Consider the following 17,822-nt stretch of genomic DNA (forward strand, 5'->3'; position numbering starts at 1 on the left):
TATACAAGTTATCATTTTGTACAAATTATAATTTTTACAAAAAAATTGTACAAATTATAATTTGTATTTTGACTTTGTTAAAATTGTAATTTGTACAAATATTCCTTGTACAAATTACAATTTGTACAAAATTTGAATAAATTTCACTTATAATTTGTACAATAATTTATAGTATGGATTTTGTTATAAAAAAGTATTGATACACACAATATAATTTTTTATTCAATGACCACACAATAAACCTAATTTACAAAATACGAAATTAGTTATGTATCATTTGTTTGAGTATGTGAGTGAACTTATGGCATCGGGAATAGCACAACATCTTTTGCGTTTTACATTTACATTTAGAATTGCTGCACACCCCCCCCCCCCCCCCCCCCTTTTTTTTGCATTTACATGAAAGAAACTCCTGACCACCAGTTATTGAAAGCTTTTTAACTGCTTCATGTAGCGAAAGTTGAAGCTCAGGAACCGTTGCTGCGAATAAAGATGTGTTTTTAACAGCTTCAATTTGATTTCTTCACAAATATCCTGTTAAAATTCCTACATCTGTTCCAATGCGGTACCCAAATTCTCCAGATTCAATAATTACACCTAAGATATTTCGAGGATCAGTTGGGGCACGATCATACTGAGGAATTGGTATCATGACATTATCCCCTCAAAGCAAGTTCTGATAATTTCCGTTTTGTTTTCTTGGTTAGATATTCAATCTTGATCTGTTGGCCAGACGCTTCCTGGCACGTATGATTGGTGTTTCAACGTCAGTGTCATCCTGATTGTCACTGGGGCCATTTTCTATTTACACAAATGTCACTGGGGCCAATTTCTATTATACTTCCAGAAATGTCACTGGATATAAAAAAGAAGATGTGGTATGATTGCCAATGGAGTCAATTTTCATTATTCCATCAGAATTGTCACTGGGGCAAATTTTTATTGTACTATCAGAATTAACTGGCATGTATGTATCAATTACATTTCTGTCTCCATCTGGGTATTCTTGTATTTTGCAAATAAGGTTTATTGTGTGGACATTGGATAACAATTCTATAGTGTGTATCAATGCTTTTTTAAAACAAAATCCATACTTTAAATTATTGTACAAGTTATAAGTGAATTTTAGTCACTTTTTGTACAAATTACAATTTGTACAAAGTCAAAATACAAATTATAATTTATTTGTACAATTATTCTGTACCAAATTATAATTTGTACAAAATGATAACTTGTACACAACATATATATATATACAAGCAAAAATAACTAAGAGTATCCCTGTCCTATAAAGAAACCTATTTTTTTCACATGGTTTATATTGAAGGATTTAGCAGGACTGCTTGTTTTTCAGTATCAGACAGATTTGGAAATATAGGATTATCTATTGCGATGTCATTAAAAAGTTTCATACGTAATATATTATTAATTTGACAGTAGAGGAGAAAGTGTTTTTTCCTCTTTTAAGTTTTTACAAGTCAAGCATGTTCTTTGATTTCAGGTATTTTCAGATATTTGCCCTTTTCTATAAGTAAGTTATGGTCACTGATTCTATTTTTTGTAAATAAACGTCTAGTTTCAAAATTTGGATATCTAAGATAAAATTCTTGGTCTTGTTTGACTTAAATGCTTTTATAAAGAAAAAGTTTGTTATTTTCGTTTAAACTGTTTATTCTATTTTCCAGTAATTCTGAATAAAAGTTGCTTGAAATATTCTTAATCTAAGTCTTTAGTTTTTTACTAGTTTCATATTTTGACAGGAAATTATTTTTTGTATATCAATATTTATTTCTTGCGTAGAATCTTTGATGAAAGTGGAGCATGAATATAAACTCCTTGTAAGTCAAGGTGTTTACTTAATGTATAACTTTCTTTTAGCAATGGTTTTATGTTTTCAGTATTTTTTCTATTGGTTGTCTACCAAGTTCAGGTTAACCCATAAATTAGAAGACGTATTTACAGAAATTAACATGAACCTTTTCAAAAGGAGTCTTATCCAAATATTGGAAATTATCTATATCTTTGTTTTGGGATTTGAATTTGCCTTTTGCTTTATAATAAGAATGATATGTATCCATGTATGATATTTCTACGCTGTATGTCAAAATTGGCGTGATAAGAGAATCAAAGATATTACAGGATACATTAACAGAGAAATTTCCCCAAAAGGCTACATGTGATTTTATTGTCTAAATCTGTTAAACTTGCGTTTAGATTTCCATTATTTTTTATTAAGATGCCCAGGAATTTATATTCTGTAACATTATCAATTTTTCATTGTTGAACCTTACTATATATGGTTCCAGTTTTGTAGTTCTTTGTTGAATGATCAATGTGTTTTTTTTCAGTATTTAAACATAACTGCCATTTTTCACAGTAATTTGATAGGTTATTTATACTATTATGAAGACCTTCTTCACTTTCAGATAATATGATAAGGTCATCAGCCAACAAAAGACTTCCTATATCAGAATTTAATATTCTCAGGGGTTTTGAATCTTTATAGTCAAAATTTTCAACTATGTCATTTATAAATAAGTTGAAGAGTTTAGAACTAATATTGTCTCCTTGTTTTACTCCTCGGTCAATGGAAAAGAATCCAGAATGTTTATCATTATATTTCAAAGATGCTTCAGTATGAATAAACTGCTGTTTTATTATTTCAAACATATGTTTTCCCACACCCATTTTAGCTTATTTATAAAGCATTCCAATTCTCCAAAGTGAATCAAAAGCCTTTTTAAGATCTACAAAACACTTTTATTTTTATGAATATATTTATTAATTGAAGTTTTCAGGATAAAAACACTGTCTGCAGTTCTATGATTAACTCTAAATCCAAACTGGGAATTAGTTATTTTTTTTCCATAGTTTTAATCATTTATTTGAGATACTGCTAAATAGTTGGATATACAGTTGATTAAAGAAATTCCTCGATAATTGCTTGGATTACATTTGTCACCTGATATATGTACTATAGTTGTGTATGCAGAATTCCACGAAGTTGGAAAATCATCATGTTTTTAACATTAGATTAAATAATTTAAAGGGGCATTATCTGTCAAATTCATGTTCACCGATTTGAAATTATTTATTGATTGTGTTAAGGATCTTTTAAAACTAGGTTATCCTCTAGCTATAATAGCTCTTTAAAATAACCATACACATTTAACTTGATAAGTTTCATAACAGAATAAGGTTTCGCCTCCTTGCACAATTTGAATGAAAAAATTATAGTCGTGGTTCAATTCATTATTTTTCTTTTAAACAGGTCGGGTTCACTATAAAAATGAAAAATATAATAAAAAATATACCGAACGGCAAGTATAATGCCATGAAGAATAAACAGTTCTTAAACACCCACCCGCTATATCCCCTCATTCTCTTTTAAAAAAATGGAAAATAGTGTATGTCTTAGCATAGATATTTAATATAATCAACATGCTCCTTAATTGATCGCCCTTTCTTAACACTAAGGCTTTCTGAAAATAATTTTGAACTGTCTTAACCTAGCCAACGTCGATTGCGATTTTTTATTTTGTGTCTCATGTAAAATTTTAGTAAATGGTGTTTATTCTATCATACGCCGTACATTTACAGCATTTTCAACCTGGATGACACCATGTGCAATAATTAATGTGTACACATTACTACATATATTTCTTAAAATCCCCGTTGTTCAGCTATAGAAAATCATTATAGGAGTTAGACTTTGTTTTTGGGACGACGGTTTATAGTTACACTTCGAGACGACCCAAGATATAAATGCTACCTGTAAGTGTAATTGTAATCCTAATCGTAGGTGTATGACAGTTTCCGCAAATGTCTAGTAAGTTAACGAATACTTGTTTGTGTCGTAAGAAAATAGTGGTTGAAATATTCGAACAAAAGCCACTAATATTAAGGATTGATCAACAAAGATTTGAGACATTCGTTCACGAGACAGCAACCAAAAGTCACAAAAACTCAAAATATAATTTGTTGCACTTTCTTTCAAATTTCGAGAACGGGAATCTCATGAACTTTTCAGGTATCTTATAAAATTGGGAAAGTAAGTGTCAAATATCCGTGTAACAATCTTTCCTTTTTTGCAAAGAATTTATATAGATTTAATGATATTTAAACTACAATTTATTTTTCTGCTGTCATTGCAAATGTCATTAAAAATATTATCCGAAAACGAATGCTGCAATACCTTAGTCGATCAGAAAGTGTTTTCTAGTGTTACAACATGCACTGACAATTGCACTATCATTTTTTTGTTGTAAATACTCATTGTCTCTGTAACTGTACGTGTAATTAGTTTGTGAGATTATAGTTGTGAGACTTTGAGATAAATAACCAAAAAAAAAAAGCGCGGTTCCTTTTATTTTAATTTTTTTCTTTCGCACGTAGTGAAATGTGCCATGAAATGATAAACCAATCCTTTATTTTCAATACTTTAGCCAAATACACGTGTACGAGTATATGACGTCATTTAACAGGTTTTTTGGGCCCTTTAAAGCTTACTGTTCGGTGTGAGCCAAGGCTCCGTGTTGAAGACCGTACTGTGACCTATAATGGTTTACTTTTATAAATTTTGACTTGGATGGAGAGTTGTCTCATTGGCATTCATACCACATCTTCTTATATCTATTTAAACTACGGAATATAAACCAAGCAAATTGAAGATTATCTTATATACATTACATATATAACATTAGATGAGCAAAATAATAAACAAGAGATTCCGAGATTCTTTACAACCAAATTCCACATGTTAGCCAAACATGCATTGTGGTTATTGTGTCGATTGGTCAATTTGCTACGGACATGTTTACATTTTGTATTTGAGAAATCACTATGTATACTGACGTCAGAATTCTAGTGGTCCCGACCTGTTAAAAGACCAGTATTTTTATCTTTTCAAATGGTCAGTACTTCCACGGTAGGTATGATGTCCGGCTGATATCGTGTTTTTTTTCGAGTGAACACCAGGTTTGTTTTCGAGTGATAATACATCCGATCTGATCTATTTCGATATTTCGCAAGTATGATAGTTTTGTTCGCGACTGTTCATCTTATTCTGAATACTAAACATGTTTTGACCACAAACGACGCACAATGCCTTTCTATTTCACTGAAACGTGCAGCGTTTTACTTTGTCCGGGTTTTTTTTTGAGAGCATCATTTAAAACGTCCCGGTATTTTAACAGATGGTCCGGGTTTTTTTTGTGAAAGAAAATGTGAATAAAAAAAAGTTATTTTTGGCCATAAAAACTTTTTTATAGACATAAGAAGATGTGGTATGAGTGCCAATGAGACAACTCTCCATCCAAGTCAAAATTTATAAAAGTAAACCATAATAGGTCACAGTACGGTCTTCAACACGGAGCCTTGGCTCACACCGAACAGTAAGCTATAAAGGGCCCCAAAAAATTACTAGTGTAAAACCATTCAAACGGGAAAACCAACGGTCTAATCTATATAAAAAACGAGAAACGAGAAACACTTATGAACCACATCAACAAACGACAACTACTGAACATCAGATTCCTGACTTAGGACAGGTGCAAACAAATGCAGCGGGTTTAAACGTTTTAATGGTACCAAACCTTCACCCTTTTTCTGAAACAATAGTGTAACGTCACAACATAGAAAGACACACTATAAAATATCAACTGAAATAGCTTAACTCAATCAAAGGACATATTAACACCATTGAACATACACTGAACTCTAGTTTTTTTACTGTAATTTAGTGAAGGACAATTTATATATTCCCAATAAGTCACAAAAACATATTACTGTGTTGATAAAATTTATCCCTTTTAATTTAAAGCTTACTAGAACACACCCGCGAAATCGCGGGTTTTTAGAGCTTGGTTGAAAGTATGTAAACTGTTGTAGGATGAATTTTTGTAAAAGATTTTATGTCTGGAGATTTTCAGAAAAGGTATCAAACTAAGTCATATGCATTTGGAGACAGGACAATTATTTTAAGCCCTCTCCCTTTTTTCCGAAGACCGTTATTTTTTTGCTCTCTGTTAAATTCCGTGATTTTTGCGTTTCTGTATACTATGAACATACATAATATAAATAAAGTGTATTTGCTATTAAAAAAAAAACTATCAATTCCAAGTTTCTTCTCCACGGCGATCACTGCTATACTATATAGAGAGTCTCTATATATTATAGGATTATAATCATAGTCTACATGCAGAATTACGCGAAAATAATTGTCCTGTCCCCGAGTAATTATGAAAACTATGTTTAAAGAGGGGAGTAAAGGGGGTATCTGCACGGAAGAACGCGAAATAATATTGCCATTTCACGATGAGCGAACAATTAAAAATTTCTTGCACGTTGATCTTTTTATCGATTTCAAGAAACACGGTGAATAACGAACCTTTTTCACGGCTGCACGTGAAATAAAAAGTGGCAAAACACGTTGCACGAAAATATCCCTTCACCCCCTCTTTTAAACGGAAGTTTTGGGTATGACTTAAAAGTCGGTCTGATGACGGAAACAATATCCGGACGCCTTTTTCTTCGTTTTTCTCCCAAAATAACCCAAACTGAATAATCATAAGAATGGATGACAAATGCGACTATGCATGGTACCTATAGGACACAGAGGCATGATGATTAATTTATTGGGGAAGGAAGAGAAGCGACACACAAAATGAGGTCTCCTCGTTTAATAGTATAGATTTTCATTCGTCATAACTCGGCCGATTCCGTACCTCATCTAACATTCGTTATAACTCGGCCGATTCCGTACCTCATCTAACATTCGTTATAACTCGGCCGATTCCGTACCTCAACTAGAAGGAGAGTAGCGGAGTCACCCGAGGATTGCCGATTGTATAGATTTTCTGTCAGTCTGAAAATAAACACAAAACAAACACACACTGAATCCGCACCTGTACTAGTTCTTATCAGAGACATATATACACGTGTATATATGTCTCTGTTCTTATTAACAATATTTGAATTAAATAGAATATATAATAAACAATGAAATAAAAAGTCTACAAGCTTTATTCTGGTGGAAAGGAAGCAGTTATGGTGCTTTATTGCTGCTTTATTGCTGTGTAAGCCCTCTCTATATAGTATAGCAGTGATCGCCGTGGAGAAGAAACTTGGAATTGATAGTTTTTTTTTTAATAGCAAATACACTTTATTTATATTATGTATGTTCATAGTATACAGAAACGCAAAAATCACGGAATTTAACAGAGAGCAAAAAAATAACGGTCTTTGGAAAAAAGGGAGAGGGCTTACACAGCAATAAAGCACCAATAAAAAAAGCTTTACGCAGCTGGAAAATCTCAGTAACCAATGTACCCAAATGTTAGATGAAGATCAAACAATTCCAAAAACAACATTTGAAAATTTATTACAAGAACCTATACATGAACAAGAACAGCTTATCTTTGAAACAGAACAGCCAATAAATGCTGATTTAATTAAAGAACCACAAAATCCTGTGTATGACACACAACTGAAACTGCCTTTATCAGGAAGTAGAGTTTTAATTGCAGGAAGTTCAGTTCTAAAAGGAATAAACCCATCTAAATTAAAAGAGTATATATATGTTCATGTTCACAGAGGAGCAAATGTTCTAGATTTGTACGATGACATAAGAAGTATGGATCTGAGTTCATACAATACAATGATAATTCATGTCGGGGGCAATGATGCAAGCAGCAAAATAAATGTACAACAATTTGTGGACATTTACCAAGAAATTATTAACTATGTAAGAAGTCAAAACTGTCGAGCAATTGTGTCTGGAATATTGCCAAGGATACAATGTGATGTCACTGAATATGACACAATCCTAAAACAAATGTGTCATCATATTGATGTCAAATTTATATCAAATTATGAATCTTTTGTCTACAAGGATGATAATATAGCTAAATCATTTTACACTATAGATGGCATTCATCTAAATAGATATGGAACAATAAAGCTGTTGACAAATGTAAATAAAATAATTAAAGTATTTAAGGGAAAACCACAACAGTATCATTTGAACCAACAAAACAGAAATAGATTCCAAAGTTCCGGTCACCAATATTACACAAACCACTTCAGAAGGAGCCCTATAAAACCAAGATATCAATCACGGAGTAACATGAACACAACAGAAAGCAGAAGAAATTTCAACCATTCAGGAGTCAACACTAAAAACGTAAAGGACAGGAATGATCTCAATATGAACTCTCGTGACTCGTGGGGAAACAATAATGCGCTAAATAGACAAAATGTAGATAGAGCACCATTTTTTGACTTCCATTTACCAAATTCTGTACGTAAGTCAGATTATATTCAGAGGTAGCATTTAGCTTGTTCTAATTTTTCAAACAGATATAATATTTTAAATCTGTTATGTGATGAATGTAGTAGTATACAATGTACATGTAATATAAACAACATTAATAATATTAATTGGGGAAAATCTCAAAAGAGAAATAGAAAGAGTCAAAATAAAACACATAGTTCTGTAAATAGAAGTAGAAATAATGAAGCAAGTTGGTTACTTAAAAAAGGGTTTAAACTAGGTTGTTTAAATATTCAACATTTACAACCCAAAATTGAAGAAATAAAATTCCTATTAAAATATGAACAATTATTTGATATATTTGGTATGGTAGAAACATTTTTAAATGATGAAATTGGTACCGAAACATTACAAATTGAAGGTTACAAAATAGAAAGAAAAGATAGAAACGCTATTAATGATGGCGGAGGTGTGATTGCGTACATACGAAATAGTGTATGTCACCAGAGAAGAATCGATTTAGAAATAGGTAGTATTGAATCTTTATGGATTGAAATTATTTTTCCAAACACAAACTCTATTTTAATAGGCATTTTTTATCGTCCACCGAGTTCATTGCAATCTTGGATTGATTCAGTTGAAAAAGAAATAGAAAAAGCGTTAGCAGAAAATAAAGAAATTATACTTTTAGGAGATTTCAATATAAACTATTCACATATAGATCATACAGTTGTCGGAAATCAAAAATGGAAGGACTGTATTAATTTGTATGGTTTACAACAAATTGTACATAAACCCACAAGAGTAACAGATAAATGTGTAACTACTATAGACCATATTACAGAAGTAAATGTGCCTAGTTATGCTGTCAGTGATCATTATCCTGTTTGCGTAACAAGAAAACTTAACCCAAAAATATTAAAAATGGAGCATTTGTCCATAGAATATAGATCATTCAAACAATTTGATAAAAATAAATTTATTGAAAATTTAACAAATACTCCTTTTCATCTCATTGAATCGATTGGAGATGTTGATGAAGCAGCTAATTATTGGTATAATCTATTTCTGAACACCCTAGACAAGCATGCTCCTAAGAAAATTAAAAGGGTGAAAAATACTCAACAACCAGAGTGGTGGACTTCTGATATAAATAGCGCTAGACACCAAAGAGATTATTTTCATAGAATTGGGGATATATATAATTATAAAATTTGGCGTAATAAGGTCACATTTTTAGTAGAACAGGCAAAGAAAAATTATTTCCAAAATGCTATCTCAAATTGTAAAGATAGTAAAACTATCTGGAAGTATGTCAAAAGTCTAAATCCAAAAAAATTACATAATAATATCACGCATTTGGAATATAAAAATAGTGTAATTCAAAATGATGTTGATATAGCAAATACATTTAATGTGCATTTCACAAATATTGCTGAAGGTATAGTTGATAACAAATTATGTAATAATGATGAAGGTCCAAGTTTCGATGTACTCAACAAATTTGTGAAATCAAAGTTACAAAGGGGTAGTGAAAAATTCATTATACCAGAAATGAGTATTTTAGATGTAAAAATGTATTTAAAAAAACTTGACAAGTCTAAAGCAACTGGTTTAGATGGTGTTGGACCAAATATTTTGAGTATGTGCAGCGATGTCATTGCACCAGCTTTAACATATTTATTTAATCTAAGCATCAAATGTGGTAAATTTCCAAGTATTTTTAAAACTGCAAGAGTTTGCCCAATTTTTAAAAGTGGCGATGCTTGTAATCCTGATAATTATAGACCAATAGCAGTATTGCCATGTCTCTCCAAAATCATAGAACGACATATAGCTGATAGTTTGTATATATATTTAAATAGTAATGACCTTCTTAATACTACACAGTCAGGTTTCAGACCTAAACATTCGTGCACAACTGCAATTACTAAATTAGTAGATGAATGGTTAGCAAATATAGATAAGGGAGAAATAAACGGAGTTATATTTTTAGATTTAAAGAAAGCTTTTGATCTGGTTAATCATATTATTTTATTAAAAAAGCTTGAATATTATAATGTTTCAAACTGTACACTAGACTGGTTTAAGTCATACTTGTTTGAACGAAGTCAACAAGTTAAGGTCAATAACGTCATGTCTAATACTAAATGCATAAAAACTGGTGTACCACAAGGCTCTATCCTTGGCCCTCTGTTATTTATTTTATATATCAATGATTTACCACTGAACATAAAAAATTCATTAATAGATTTATATGCAGATGATTCTACATTACATAGTAAAGGTAATAATGTACTTCAGTTAACTGCTAACCTTCAAAATGATATTCATGTAATTGAAAACTGGTGTTCGCAAAATTGTATGAAACTAAATGCCAAAAAGTGTAAATCAATGATTATTGGTTCAAAACAGAGGCTTTATTCAACTGGGAACAGTTTAGATATCAAAATTTCAGATGAACAAATAGAGAATGTAGATTGTGAAAAACTTCTCGGTTTATATATCGACAAAAACCTAAATTGGAATGAGCAAATAGATAAAATGTCATGTACAATATCAAATAGAATCAATTTATTACAAAAGATAAGAAAATATTTACCTATGCATATACGTATTATTTATTTTAATGCTTATATTCTGCCATTGTTTGATTATTGTTGCAATATATGGGGAAGTTGCTATGAAAGTGGAATAAATAAACTTAATAAGTTATTAAAGAAATCTGCTAGGGTTATAGTAGAAGCTGACATAATGACATCATCCAGTTTGTTGTTTAATAGTTTAAACTGGTTAAATATGGAAAAACGCATTCAATATCAAAAGGCAATACTTGTATTTAAATCATTAAATGATATGGTTCCTAACTATTTACAAGAAAACTTTCATTTTATTGGTAATCAGAATTATAATTTACGTTCGGCTGATGAAAAACTATTAAATCTTCCGAAACCAAACACAAACTTTTTAAAGAAAACATTTACATATTCAGGTTCTCAAATATGGAACAGTTTACCAAATGAAATAAAAATGAGTAATACACTTGTATCTTTTAAAACAAAATGTTACAAATTTTTCATCAATTGTGCAAATTAATATGCTTTTTCATTATTATCTAGATACAATTGTATATTGTGTATAATATATCATTATAATATTGTATGTACTTATAAATATGTTATTATTATTTTGAGGACTCTCAGGAAGATTAGTTTTAACTAATGGGATTATCCTCTCGAAATAAAGATTATTTATTTATTTATTTATTTATTATTTATCAAGTATAACATACCCTTGATCAGGTTCCTTTTCGCAGTAGTAGCATTTGAACATTGCTCTTGTCTTCCATTTCAAGAACGATAAAACAAAATAGCATCAATATAAAAATAAGAAGATGGGACATGATTGCCAATGAGACAACTATCATCCAGAGTTCAAATGAAGTGGATATAATCAATTATACGGCCTCCATCAATGAGATGAGAAAATCCCATGCATATCGTATATTCGGCTATAAAAGGCACTGACATGAAAACTGTAAAACAATTTCAGTAAAGCCTTCTCATCATTTGAATCACTTCTTTTGCTTTAATTACAATTTATATTTTCAGGTGGTGTAATGAGAACATTTATATATTTTTGAAAACTGAAATGACGAACTTCTGATATGGTTCGGAAGAAAAGATCGATCTTCTTTATTTTTTTATTTGCCTTCACCATATTTATAATGGGAATGATGAGGACATCCCCGGAATTTCATTTATACAATCGCCAACTGCTCAAGAGAAGGCTAGAAATTGGCAATGTTCAAAATATTTTTGAAATTTCGCCTGTAGACAACCAATCATCCGTGAGATATAATGTTAAAGATATAAGAAATATAGTTCCTGAAATCAGACCTAGAACAGTGAAAACTCCAGAGATGAAATTATTCAAAAAGGTAAACCACGACGTCATTTTTGGTATACAAAAAAAAAACTGGACTGAATGGGGCGACATACATTGTTCGGGAAATTTTTACAATTTCAAAGGGTCTATGATGTTGATGAAAAATGTCATAATTGATCCTTTAAGGAAAAAGAGTGTTGCGAAAGGTGGCGAAGATATCAAATCAGTCATTGGCCATACGGAGAAGGATGAGGAAGTTACCATGCAAAGTGGATTTTTCAACATTCCTTGTGAAGAGCTTCCGAAAATGACGTTTCGTAAACGATCTCATTTTTACAACTGGTTTTCAGGAATTTCAACACGAAAAGGTAATAATGATGGAAACTCGTATGATTCTACGTTCACTGTGTTAATACGACGAGGAGACTATGCAAATTTATACTGGACATTGATGGAACTTTTCAATACGTATTTAACAATTCGTTTATTTGGTGAAAATCCTAAAACCACAGATGTTATAATAATGGATGCACATCCTGCTGGAAAATTAGACAATTTATGGAGTATACTATTTGGCAACGTATATAGGATAGGACATATGCAGAAAAAAAGTTTTCATAAAAAGCTAGCATGGGTCCTTCCCGATGGCCCAATGTCACAGTATGTACAAAATATTCCATTTGTCGAAGAATTCAAATTTGCCTTGTATCAAGGGGTTCAAAATTCTTCATCTTTATATCACAATTGTACTGATTCTCAAAAAGTCACTTTTATTTTACGAAAAGACTATGTAGCTCATCCTAGAAATCCAAGGGGAAAAGTGCAACGGAAATTATCAAATGAAAAAGAGATTATGGATTATTTAATTAAAAAATTTCCAAATGCTCTCATACATGCAATACAAATAGACCTATTACCAATTGAAGAACAAATAAAATTGATATATGAAACTACTATCTTGGTCGGAATTCACGGTGCCGGTTTAGGACATACTTTATTGTTGCGTTCTGGATCTACCATGATCGAACTTTTTCCATCTTCATACAAACGCTCTCCTAACCCACATTTTCAGCAGTTTGCATATTGGGCAGACGTGCATTATGACCGTTGGTACAGCTCCTCTCCAGCACAAAAGAGCAATGAATGGGTATATGTAGAACCAGAGGTACCATATAAAATTATAAATCACGCTATTGATAGATTTTGTAAACATTAATATTAAATGAATGCTTTGTCATATAAAGGATAAAGTATGGCTACACTTGAAATGTAACAAAGTCTGCAAATTTTAACATGAAAAGACCTGTTAGTCGTATTTGGCTGTTATATTTTTTCAATGTATTGAAGTCACGAATAATCAATTCCATTAAATTAGTTAAAAGAAGTACATGTATATATAACAACGATATTCATCCTATGCAATCCAGCAAATACAAAGACCCTTTTTTTGTGCTTCATTTACAACTGGTAGGTAATGGCTAATTCGTGTATGTGATAAGAGAATACAATTAGTAAATTTTAGTGACGGAAAGATATGGGTCCGCCATAAAATTTCGAATTACAAATATTATAGCAGCAATAACAAAGCAAGCTAGTTAAGAGTATTTTGTGTAGTATTTTTTTGGCTAATAAAACGTATTAATTGATTTCAACACACAAAAACCTATCAAAAGCCTATAATTTATACGCCAGACGCGCGTTTCGACTACATACCGCAAGACTCCTCGTGATGTGTTTCTGGAATACGGGCATTATACGCTGTACTAAGTACGCTTGACACCAAGTGTTTTGAAATAAACATTTTAAAACTTTTAATAACTAAAATTATCGTTAAATCATTGTATGCTCAGAATGACATTATGTTCTGCTCATACATTTTCTGGAAAATAACTCAAATTTTGCCAAAGTCTGTGAAAATTGCAGTTTTGAGTCATCTTTAGGCCTATATAATTCGGTCACATGTTCGAAAATACGCCAAAATATTGTTAATATACCTTTAAGTACACATTAATCTCGGAAACTGTGAATTTCAGTAAAAATTGAAGGACTTTTAGAAAATGACAATCGTGTGAAATAAATTCATGGGAAATCGGCCTCAACTCTGTTGAATAAAATCTTCGCAAATTAAAATCAAATTTTCTATCGAAAGCGACAAATTTTGAGAATTATGCTAAGTTATGTCATAATTGACGTAGTATGACAACATTTTGCCAGCCTGACAGTTATTTATTGGTAAAATCTGATAACTTCATCATCTTGAAGAATGACCAGAATATATGATTGGATAGATTAAAGATTATTATTTTTGTCGCTGGTATATTAAATGATGTATAATTATTTAATATCTTGAATTCAAAAATCTATTAATTTTGAATTATCGACAATATTTAGTTATCTAAATAATATGGTCGAAACTTCTCACCACAATAATTTTCTGTGTCCAATTGATGACTAAGTTATTTTTGTCGTTTGGTAGCTGTCATATTGACTTATTTGACCCACATCTTCTTTTTTTATATATATATATATATATATAATGATTTTATTTTTTTATCAAATTACTGAAAAGCTAGTTGAAGTCACTCAAACTTACTATCAATATATCTTTTTCCTTAAATCATGGAACACATGTTGGTTGTGTTTTTTCTCTACGCTTTTGTGTATTAAAACTTTTTTAAAAATTTAATGTTTAGGTGCCATTGACTGTCAGCTCAATTGTGTCATGTTCAATGTTCCATTATACAAAAAAAATGTGTGTATTAAGAAACTTGGTATTTGTGAAAACTAATGCAGACGTGATTTAGTTATATAAACACATTATTTTGTTATTTGTTTACCTTTACGGAAGCGTATTAGCGCCACACAACTTTTTTTTTTTAATACTCTTCCTATGTTTGCGTTATAACGCAAACCTTTGCGAAATAACGCAAACTTTTGCGTTATATAACGCAAACCTTTGCGATTTAACGCAAACCTTTGCGAAATAACGCAAACCTTAGCGTTATAACGCAAACATTTGCGATATAACGCACACCTTTGCGAAATAACGCAAACATTTGCGATATAACGCACACCTTTGCGTTATAAAGTAAACCTTTGCGAAATAACGCAAACTTTTGCAATATAACGCAAACATTTGCGATATAACGCAAACCTTTTGCGTTATAACGCAAACATCTTGATTTCAATTATTCATTAAGTTTTGTATATATGTCCGTCTGTCATTAATTTCGGTTGTGATTTTAGATAAGAAAAGAACCATAAACACAAGGCCAAATCATTATAATAAATATGCATAGGAATAAGGGAATACATTGAAGTGCCATATACATAAATTAAGAATGATTTGTGCATCAGAAAAGTATATAATTTAACAAGAAAATAGATATGGTATAGGCATATTTTAATTGGAAGAGCAAAAATAATGTCATACAATTGTGAAACTTGCAAGTCAAATAGACAAAATGATCTTTCTGCTTTTAAATGAGTTATTAATAAAGAACCATTTTTTTTTAAATTTTGATGCAAGAAATCGTTTTTTTAAATCTCAGAATATGATAAAGATTCTTTGATAGAAAGTCATAGAATTTTCATTTCGATCTAGTAAAGTTATAACGCAAAGGTTTGCGTTATTTCTCAAAGGTTTGCGTTATAACGCAAAGGTTTGCGTTATTTCTCAAAGGTTTGCGTTATAACGCAAACATTGGAAGAAATATTAAAAAATATTATTACATTGGTTGCAATGAATTACATTGATTTCCCAGTGAAATAAAAACCGATAATTTCACATGTGAAATAAACGTGGTTATTTCACTCCTCTGATGTCATACAACAATAGGCGTTGTCAAGACGTCGATAACGTCGGATCAAAACACAGTTGTGAATGCGTAGAAAAAGATATAGTTCCTTACGTTTTCTACTTTAATTTCATAAAAAAAGCCATTTGCCAATGTAATAAAAAGAATAACTAATCAAAGAATTCAAATATCGAAAAATATTCAACTCGTGACAGAAAAACACTGATAATTAACTCATGCGCTACGCGCATTCGTGAATTAATGTGGTGTTCGGTCACTCGTTGAATATTTTTCTCTATTTGAATTCTTCGATTAGTTATTCTATAAAAGTTGTGTGGCGCTAATACGCTTTCGTATACCTTAACTATGTTTGTTTTGTTCTTTTATAGTATCCGATGTTTATTGTATCCGATCTGACTTGTGTGTGATCTGATTTTAAAATGTGTACTTGTTCGTTTAATCTCATTTACATGTATGTGTCTGAGTGAGTGGAATGTCTTGTCTTGGAAATATCACGAATAAGTAAAGATATAAAAAAAAGTATGTACTGCACAAAAGGTGAGGGAACTTTCAATTGAACACACCCCTAATGTACCGCTGTGGGCCAAGTTCACCTATGCATTTTTAATACTCATTTGTTTTTTATTATTATTACTTGAAAATGGTGCTTCAATGAAAGCAAAAATATCTATGATATTCGAAGTTTACACAAGTCTTTTTTTATATTGTTTTCTCTCATTTTCTTGTTACGTGTTATTGGTACACATATTGATGAAAGGGGACGACCATTTGATATTCGTCTGGGGAGGGGCAGCCCATGATGATTTTATTTTCTGACGGAATAATCAATTTAACCTTTTATGAGTCTCGCTTATATTTTTCAGTTCTTTACAGGCCAGAATAATCATCCCCCACCCAGAATATTAAATGGTCGTCACCTTTAAAAATTACTGCATTCAAAAAGTTATTTATTCTTATTTTCATTGTTTTTCTTATTAAGTTCACTTGTATGCCCTTATTACTACATTTTGTGGGTATCTTTATTCTTAATAAAACATCTTTTTACATAATATCATTTAATTGTCAAAATTAGTCTTCACAGTTTGATGAAAAATATAAATTAACCAATGTAAATCCTATGTCTACATAAATTGTTTACTTGGGGCTGTTAGAACGCTTCCGATTTCAATGGAATATTATACAATTATTTCCCATGCCTGAGGGAGATATGAATTGTTCACCCAAGATTATTCATATTTCACGAGGGCTCTGCCCGAGGGAAATATGAGTTTTCGAGGGTTAACAAATCTTCATATCTCCCGAGGCAAAGGGAAATGAATGTTTTATTCCACTGCCTATGCTTTGTTTACTATCAATACATTAATTATTATTTGCATACATTTTTTTTTCTTATCCGCTTGTTTTTATAACGGTTAAACTAAACATGACATACACATTGATAAACAGTACGGATCAAAAGTTCATTATTAGTCTTTTTGTTTTATCGTCTGAAATAAATTTGAATATGATAATGATTTTTGCTATCACTATTTTAAGAAGAAAAAGAAGTTCAAAACGTTATGTACATTAACCGCGCGTATCGTCGCACGATGTAATCCAGACATTTCAGAGGGGAAATATGATCCTCAGAAGGGAATATGAAGATTTGTTCAATAACACGTGGGATAGTCTCAACCAATCAAATATTGATTAAACTATCAATATGTGTAAACAGTGGAATAATACACAAACAGCTTGATAAATGAATTATATATATGGGTATTGACGATTCACTTGGAAACCCAACATATACCCCCACGACATTTACCAAGCAGGAAATCCTGGATAATTTTAGGTCTGTTCTA

General features: G+C 31.1%; 1 protein-coding gene across 2 annotated transcripts in view; it reads left to right on the forward strand.

The window, feature by feature from the left end:
* LOC127701160 (uncharacterized) overlaps positions 1-17,489 on the forward strand; it is a 67,656-nt gene extending 50,167 nt beyond the window's left edge. For both annotated transcript variants that reach the window (XM_052204982.1, XM_052204981.1), the window contains 2 exons: positions 11,884-15,782; positions 15,823-17,489. In XM_052204982.1, the coding sequence (XP_052060942.1) occupies positions 11,940-13,376 (1,437 nt within the window). In that variant the 5' untranslated portion in view covers positions 11,884-11,939 and the 3' untranslated portion in view covers positions 13,377-15,782; positions 15,823-17,489. The remainder of the gene's footprint in view (positions 1-11,883; positions 15,783-15,822) is intronic.
* The last annotated feature ends 333 nt before the right edge of the window (positions 17,490-17,822 follow it).

This window comes from Mytilus californianus, unplaced genomic scaffold (assembly GCF_021869535.1).
Source record: "Mytilus californianus isolate M0D057914Y unplaced genomic scaffold, xbMytCali1.0.p SCAF_5, whole genome shotgun sequence".
Classification (NCBI taxonomy): Eukaryota; Metazoa; Mollusca; class Bivalvia; order Mytilida; family Mytilidae; genus Mytilus; species Mytilus californianus.